The following is an 8,855-nucleotide window of genomic DNA, read 5'->3' on the forward strand; positions in this document are numbered from 1 at the left end:
CTATTTATCTATCTATTTTTTCTATCTATTATCTATCGTATCTATCTATCATCTATCTATCTATCTATCTATTCTCACACACACACACACACACACACACACACACACACACACACACACACACACACACACACACACACACACATACGCATTTTTATACACTATCTTGCAGTTTGATAATAGATTCTTATATTTTTACACATGATTCTTGTGTTTTATACACAATTTTTTTCACATTTTATGAATGATTTTTGCATTTTTTCTATATGATTCATTATTACACATTATTCTTTCGCATTTTTGTATGAAAGGTTCTTGCATTTCTATGTATAATCCCGGCATTTTCATACACGATCCTCTCGCATTTTCATACACGATTCTTTCGCATTTTTTATGCTCGCACGATTCTCTCATCATTCCAGATTTGCGAGCATGGTTTCCCTGAGCTTCTCGTCCATCGTTACATTCGTCCTGATCGCTCTAATCTCAGTGTTGATCGCTGCCGACGGCACCGTGGCACAGTGGCGACCGAACACACGTTACGGCAAGCGAAGCGACGACTTCCCGGCCGGTCTGACAGTGTACGAAAACGGTGAGACACGTTAGAAGAGTGGCATGCATAGAAGTGTTTATTCTTCCATTGCTGATGAGATTGCTGATTTAATTGGATTATAAATGGGCGCACCGATTTGATTATACGCTGGTTGTAGCTTCTGTTGTGTATTCGGTAGCCTGTTAATATTTTTCTTCTTATGCTATAACAACTGCTCTGTATAAATCCTTAAAATGCAATTGGCTGTGCTGTTGTTTTACCGTTATTGCTGTTTACAGCGTGACGCGTACTGTGGGTGTATTGTGACGTGTATTGGGGGTGTATTGTGGATGTATTGTGTGAGTATTGTGGGTGTATTGTGGGTGTATTGTGTGTGTATTTTGGGGGTGTAATTTGAGGGTGTACTGGTAGGTTAGAGCACCTTAACCCGCAAGCTTGATAGGAGTAACACGACCAGGGGTCCGTTGTCAGCAACATCGTATGTAGTTAATGGCTATCATCAGTCTAAACTGTCTTAACCTTTTCACTTCATGCGTTATAAAATTTCAGACTTACGATTTCACAAATACATCTGATGTTAAAGCCTAGCGCACACACCCGAGCAAAACGGAGATTGTTTCCCAGGCGTTTTCGGCGTCTGCTCAGGCAAGCAAGCGCACAGCACGTCCACCCACGATCCAACAGCCACAGCAGCTGAGGCAAAACATACAGAAAACACTGCGTAACATCGACGCAGCCGCTGTCAATGACATCAAAGAAATAGCCCATTCCGAATCGAACAACCACGAATTTTGTGTCGCTCATGAATATTTTTGAAGGATACCTTGATTGGGAACCGCTCGTGGCGTTTCGCATGTGTAGCAGAAACAATTTGACGTCACACCACGATCCGAAGCAAAACGTATATAAAACAGTACGCTCCACGGCCGAAAGACACGCTCCGCGAATCAAAACATTGCTGTTCCAGCTCGAAAACCACGCTGCAGCTAGAGCAATGTCTGTCCTTGTTTCGGCGATCTTGCCACAGCCACGAACATCCAGATAGACTCGGGATATACTAGAGAAGCACGTTGCCGCGAAAGGAGGTGTGATCCCAAGCGCTATAACGCAGATCTTGCTGCGCAAATTTCGGCGCAGCAAGGGCACCAGCAACGCGCGGAACGTCCTACGAAAGTTATGCAGGCCTGGCAGCTATGGATCGCTTGCGCCGAATGCATAGGCCGGCGCACGAATCCATAGCTGCCAGCGACACACGTCGGTAATTTATACCGGAATACAATGCAAACAGCTGCAGCTGCATTCAAAAAATATACTATAAAAGTGTCAAAGCACCTATTAACTTCCTAACCCACTGTGTTGTATAAGTTTTTTTATGAATTGTATTCTAATTATGCGCTCAGTGCTTCATGTACACGAGCGCCAGGTGCAGCGGATACATAAGGCTACGGTTTATAATAATATATGCGGAAACATGAAAGCGCCTCTAGTTGATGTAAATAAAATGTACACCTATTATACAAACAATGACACGATAATATCTCACATAAAATTGAACACAGCGCAACCCCACCAACCTGCTCCGCTCGCTAATATATTGGCCGATAGCCGTAATCTCTAGCCGTTCAGCTAGTTGTTGAACGTTAATTTACCAAGGAATACAAGTTCAAATGAAAATATCAATAGCTAGAATGTCAAACACCAGCGTCTACTTGCTACACTGTGATTGTAAAAGTTTCATATGAAATTGTCGGGTTTATTATTATGCGTCAGCGGACCTTCAATGATAACGCGCGGACAGCTGCGCGAACAGCATAAGCCTTTTTGGGTTTTTTTAATTAATAATAAATAATACAATTGCCGCAAATCCATATGCCTCTATTATGTACATAGAAATGTTGTTCAAGATAGAGCAACATGGTTCCGCAATATGCTAAAACTCAATGTCATTTACATGCAATATAATGAAAGATGTTTATATCAATATATACATAGGTTTAGGGTTATGGTTAGCGGTTAGGGTTAGGTTAGGCTAATTAGGGTTAGGGTTAGAATTTAGGGTTTAGTTGAGGGTTAGGGTTAGGGCACATTGGTTTATTGGACGCGCATCGTTCTCCTATCGTTGGTGCCGAGAATGTTCACCTATATACAAACAATGCCGACGTAAATAAACTCACGATAGCATTAACACATAAGAGGTAGCCTAGTATGCTTGAAACGTATATCGTCAGGTCCGTTGTTGAAGCTCGTAAGGAGTCCGTGCTAATTATATGCGATCATATGGCTTGCACCGCCAAGGTAACTGCGAGCAGGCGAGTTTCCACAGTTTTTCGGGTCGACAGGGGTAACAGAAGTTTTTGCCTATAGCCAGCACGCTGGAACGATGTAATATTATGGCAACCAGAATCTGTACACGTACGCTCTCAAAACGATTTCAAAAACAAATACTCATCCAATCCAGCTTCGATCTTGTTTCTTATTGAAAAACAGTGTTGACTTCTTATAAAACATAAATGTCTCTGTTCGTAACCGAGCTTGTGTCAACGCGTATAAATCAACACAGAGAACTTGACGAAATTCTCGCAACGCACGCCACGCCACGCCGCTTGACACGAAGCGAGCTTTTCCCAGATAACATCGTGATATATCATAAGGCAAACATGAGAACATCACATTGGTGTCTTAAGAATGGATACGAGAAGTCGGAGCGGCAATGACGATTTGCAGGACTAGACGATACGCGACCTTCACTCAGCCAACATCGTTTGCTACACTGAAGTGGATTACGCTAGCGTGTCGAACTGTGCACCGCGCAGCAGTCTAGGTCATCGAGCCAAGCGTTTTTTTTTTAAATACTTGAAAATGGTACGTAGATGGACTCGTTGCGCCATCTATGGGTCGCGATAACTTCCAAATTAATGTCAGGGCATGAACCAGCGAAAAGGGTAAATTATTTTTCTACACGAAAAGGACACGCGCCGAGCCGCAAACCAACAAAAACGAGCATTTGGATTTATGCTCGCCCTACGTGCATACTCGAAAGGCTTCTGGAATGCCCACAACTGCTCAATTGACCGATTACACCGCTTTATCCTCTACCCATAGGGCACTGTCGGAAATTTTTTTTCAACAGGGCAGCGATTTCGATCAAAAGGGGCCGCGAGGCGGCGCTGTTCGCGCTTCGCGCGGATATCCGGCTGCAGATCGTCGAGCGAAACATGTTTTTCTCCACGTTCCGGTGTTTTGCTCGGGTGTGTGCGTTGGGCTTATTTCGCGTTTTGCTCGGGTGTGTGCGTTGCGCTTTACTGACAACAGGCTCCCTATGCAAAAAGCGCCAATAAACAAGTGCGAACTTATAAAAAAACAATAAAAACAACAGCTGTCTCATTATTTTAAGCGAAGCGAGCACGTCACAATATATACCATTGCTAAGTCGGTCAAGCGAAGCCAGTTTATATATGTTTTTTTGCGCGTGCACGTCAAATGGTCGACATTGTGGCACTTCGTTGGTAAGCAACGTGTTTAGAACGACATTGGCGCAATTCCGATTGGCCAGAGCCACCCACACCTGACCGTGTAAATAAACGCGTACTAAATCGACCTCGACGCTAAGTTTGTCTAGTACGCGTGTGGTTGTCGAAAACGAAAGGGAAAATCACACCGGATAACATCACACGGTTTGCGAATAAGCGTAAACACGCACGCGGGTTCCGGGTATTTCAATATCATGCGGATGTGTCAGAGTCCGGGTCCATGCAAATTGGTACAATATTACGCTACATTAATTATACCTAGATAAATAAAAACTGGATTAATTTTCCGATATACCTTTCGCCGTGTAAACGCGTCTTATTGCTATTGCCAGCATTTTTCGCGGTCAATAATCTGTTGCTTTTTACCCCGGGACCATAACTGTATATAACATATCGCTACGTTTGGGGTATAATAGAAGTCTCATTAACTCTATGAACCTAGTACAGATATTGCATTAGTGCAATGATCACTCATCCAAAAGACGCGGTGATGGCTGAGGTTGCTGTAGCACATGCTGTGCCCTTTATCGCGTATGTACCGGTAAATTTCTCATATCCCGTTACACGTGGACGGGATAGCGGATTGTTCGGGGGCACCAGTGGACACGCGAAGAGCTGCACCTGTCATCAAACGATTGCGTTTCTATCTGAAATCCAATGTCAGTTTAATGGAGAGGATCTCCCGTTTCACACCCCATACAATATCCCCGCGGGCGCGCGACCGGGCGCTTTGCTCCTTTATGTTATCGCGCAGTAAATACGCATTATAAAGCAATGTTTAATTGTATATATATAAATATATATGTGTATATACATGTGGTTGTGTTGGGAGCATATTCGCAATACCCCAGAATGTCTCGGTTGTTTCTCGAACATGCCCTAACGAAACGAACGTTGGTGTCCCACAATTGCAACCGGAATGTGCGTCCGTAGCTTCAGGACGGTTTCCAAGCGGTTGGTTGTGGGTGGGTTAATCCCCGATGGCTGCTGGAAGCTACCCCGATTCGTTCATTGATGGCGCTGCAATCGCCCAGTAATAGTCGCAGCCGGCTGAAAGGGGTGATAGGATATGTTTACTAGGCACTTCTAATTTTAACATATATTTTAAATTTAATTAGGGTCAGGGTTAGGGTTAGGGTTAGGGTTAGGGCACTTTTTAGGGTTTTTGCATCATTCTTTAATATATCGTAAAATATATGTTAAAAAATATTAACACAATATATATATAACGATATTGTTCGCTCAATTTTCCATCTTTTAATATCTGCTGCATGTGGCTTGCGCTTGAAAATAAATTATTAACAGCCAAACAGAATTTCAGGCTTTTGAACCATCTCAGCATATCGTTCTACTACAGTTGCTTTTTTATCATCAACACAAACCTATACTCAAATGGTTTATTATGAGTGACGAATTCTACAGTAAGTGTACCATCGGGAATTGTGTGCGGAGAGAAAATAACTTCTTTTTTCATTCCAGACCTAATCAAAACGCCATGCGATAGGGAATTGTATTTCGTGTTCAACATTTATCATCTATTTCGATTCTGTACAGACATCGTTAGGCGGTGGGATCCACAGACGCGATACGGAAAGAGAGCAGATTTCGACACGGAGAGTAAATTAAACATAGCAGGTACGATTGTTAGGTGAACTCGTTATAATGTACTCGCACTACACGTGTGGGCCGCCCGTTGAATAGCCGCCCTAGGTCTGCTCTATCATGTCAATCTAATTTATTATTATTATTATTATTATTATTATATATATATATATATATATATAATCATAACTATAATAATATCGCCAATATCCTGATAATGGCAATGGTATTATTATTATTATTTTATTATTATTATTATATTATTATTATTATTATTATTATAAACAGTAATAGACAAATAATTGTCAAATGTGTGAACCGCGTGAAAAATAAGATAGTACGTTGACAAGTCGAGATGTGAAATGCGCGTGAAACAGATTTTGTGTCCAAATATGGAGATACTAGCAGGCGCCTAGTGACAAATAAACGGTGAAAATAATGGAAGATAAATGTTGTAGTATAGTAGCGAGAGGAAGAATATTGTCGCACAAGAATGCTTCATGATGGTCACAACAAGACGGAGCGATCTCCGCCTTCTTTGGGCAATTTACGGGCATTGTGTAGATTAATTGCTTCCACGGTCGTATTGAATGCACCTTTCCTCCTCACATTCCATGCCTACGACGCCGTGAAATCTAGTTAACTGAGGAAATGGACCTCCCGCGGTTAATTCCTATTCAAACATTATTACTATTATTATTATTATTATTATTATTATTATTATTATTATTATTATTATTATTATTGTTGTTGTTGTTGTTGTTGAATTTTATAAAAAAAAACAAGTTATAATAGCATACTTACCTTATCCACGCGATATTTTATTCACCACAACTATCTTGCTAGTATTGCTTGTTAATCATCATGTATTAACAATATCAACAGCCAATTAACATTAATGTCAATGCCCCTTTTCATCCCAATCTATTAATTTATAGGTTCCTTTATTGTTTCAGCATGACAGGGTATCAGTAAGCATTAAGCAATAGCTCCGACGTTCTTGCATTCCTAGTTGGTATTTTATCAACAAATTTAGCCCCATCGCTATCATTAGAATTTTGAATCACGACTGTCGCACGTAACTATTTATTTTACGGGGACTATTTACTCACCTTCATTCGACACGTCTCCTCGGTGACAAAGACACACTTCTGTTGTCACTGATTTATCTTTATAAACAATATCCATTAATTTGCTGCTTACATTAGGGTGCTGTGATTTAGCTTATCGCATTGCTTTTGTTTTACTGTTTTGCAGTTTGTGTGCGTTTTTTCACCTCTATATTCGTAATTTTTTGGTATTACTTTTACGCAAATATATAGTTGCTCCGTTCCTAAAGTAATCCTAACAATTTATTATATACATGACATATGAGAATTTCATGCGCCAAAGTAGAATACTGTATTTAATTGAAAGCTGGAAGAGCCCATTTAAAGTTGTAACTTGGGCTCGTGTTAATTGGCTAATGGTATAATGTCGTGCTCGTGAACTATTGTTACAAATTTGCAGATTCTATATTCGTTATCGACAGTCGTCTTAATTGTGTAAACTCAGAATTAATTTGCTTTTCTCGTGTGTACGCGTGTATAATAACACCCCAGGGGCTGTTGTCAGATCCATCTTAAGTAGTTATTACATTATAGGTCTAATATCAACATTTCAAGTGAAACGTCCTGCGAAAGTCATGGCATTTTAGACTCATGATATTCATAACTATTTGTGATGCTTTCGAAAACAGGCCACCTACTTTTGCATTGCATTGTTTCTTTTCGGACCAACGTCTAACGTATGAGCTTGCGTTATATGGCTTTGTCTAGATATATCCAGGCGATCGAATCACGTAGCTGTGTAGATGCTGGCATAAATTGCATAATACGGATTTTAATTACAGTTTCTGATCGAAAGCGGTTCCGAGATTACTCAATAACGTTGATTTATACGCCGAAATGAGCTAAAATAATACCGATTTTCGGGGAAAAACAACGCGAGTTATTTGACACCATCCTTTGGCGCTCGTAATTCAAGCTCTGCAATTGTACATACCGTTTGATATGAAGGCGGATTTTGAAAGACTCGCTAATAAGCCATATCGGAAAGTACCCGTCGCCATAATGAGATCAGATAAGAGGGGGTATAAGTTGCCATAACATAGCTATGTTATAACATAGTGACAATCGTACTAGTCTAGGTTTTTGATCTATAATTCTCTTCACTAACATCGTACCTCAATTCACAGGTGCGTTTCTCTTTACAGAAACATTTACAAATATGATTGTGGTCATTTGGGATATTTTGCAATGTTTGTGTTAATGCAAAAAACTAAAAACGCACGAGTGTATACAATAATCATGTACTTTCTTAAGCGCGCCTCGGCCATTTTATACCTCCTTTTTCTCTGACCTAAATAGCACAGCTGGACTTTCCGATCTCACTTATAAATATATAAATATATTTATATATTTGGCGCGGGTCCTACTGCTGCTGCTGCTGCTGCTGCTGCTACTGCTTCGATGCACTTGGTCGTGATTGGTCGAGACTGGTGCATGCGCTGTAACCCCGTACGCCCGCGTACACACATGGGGCCCGTTGTCAGAAACAAAATTAGTCTTAACATTAGTCTTAACATTAACTTTTTCTCTTAGACCGTTGACAGAAACGCTGCGAAGTTACGAGAATAAAAAATCGTAGCAGATTTCCTCATAACAATACGAAACAAAGTGATGTCGACGGTCGGTAGGAGAAATTTTTAATGTTAAGACTAATATTAAGACTAATTTTGTTTCTGACAACGGGCCCCTGGCTTACAAAAACAAATCGATCCAGTCCTACACACTGCGCCGCGCCGCAATTCTTGAATATTGTTGATGCAATTCTTGTGCATCTTTTAAGGAAATATAATTTCATGAAGAAAGCTGCATTTTGATGCATTTCCATCGACCTTACCGCAAAGCGCTCGGTTCTAATTTTTTTACTATTGATACAGAAGTAAGACAGATATGCACAAAATATGCACACAAATACAGCTTAATTGGCACATTTTATGCAGGTTTTATGGTTTCAAAGTGTCCCTGTCTCGAATTTAACGCGGGGCATTTTCTTACCTGATCGCGAGGCGCGTAGCGCCTATAGCTGCCAAGGCGCGAAGCGCCGATGGCAGCTCGTATATATAT

At 40.8% G+C, this 8,855-nt stretch overlaps 1 protein-coding gene across 1 annotated transcript in view; it reads left to right on the forward strand.

Annotated features, from left to right (window-relative positions):
- Positions 1-8,855, forward strand: part of LOC106814457 — a 20,393-nt gene that overhangs the window by 8,203 nt on the left and 3,335 nt on the right. The window contains exons 2-3 of the mRNA XM_014818776.1: positions 423-592; positions 5,638-5,718. Coding sequence (XP_014674262.1) covers positions 433-592; positions 5,638-5,718 — 241 coding nt within the window. The 5' untranslated portion in view covers positions 423-432. The remainder of the gene's footprint in view (positions 1-422; positions 593-5,637; positions 5,719-8,855) is intronic.

This window comes from Priapulus caudatus, unplaced genomic scaffold (genome assembly GCF_000485595.1).
Source record: "Priapulus caudatus unplaced genomic scaffold, Priapulus_caudatus-5.0.1 Scaffold26, whole genome shotgun sequence".
NCBI lineage: Eukaryota > Metazoa > Priapulida > Priapulimorpha > Priapulimorphida > Priapulidae > Priapulus > Priapulus caudatus.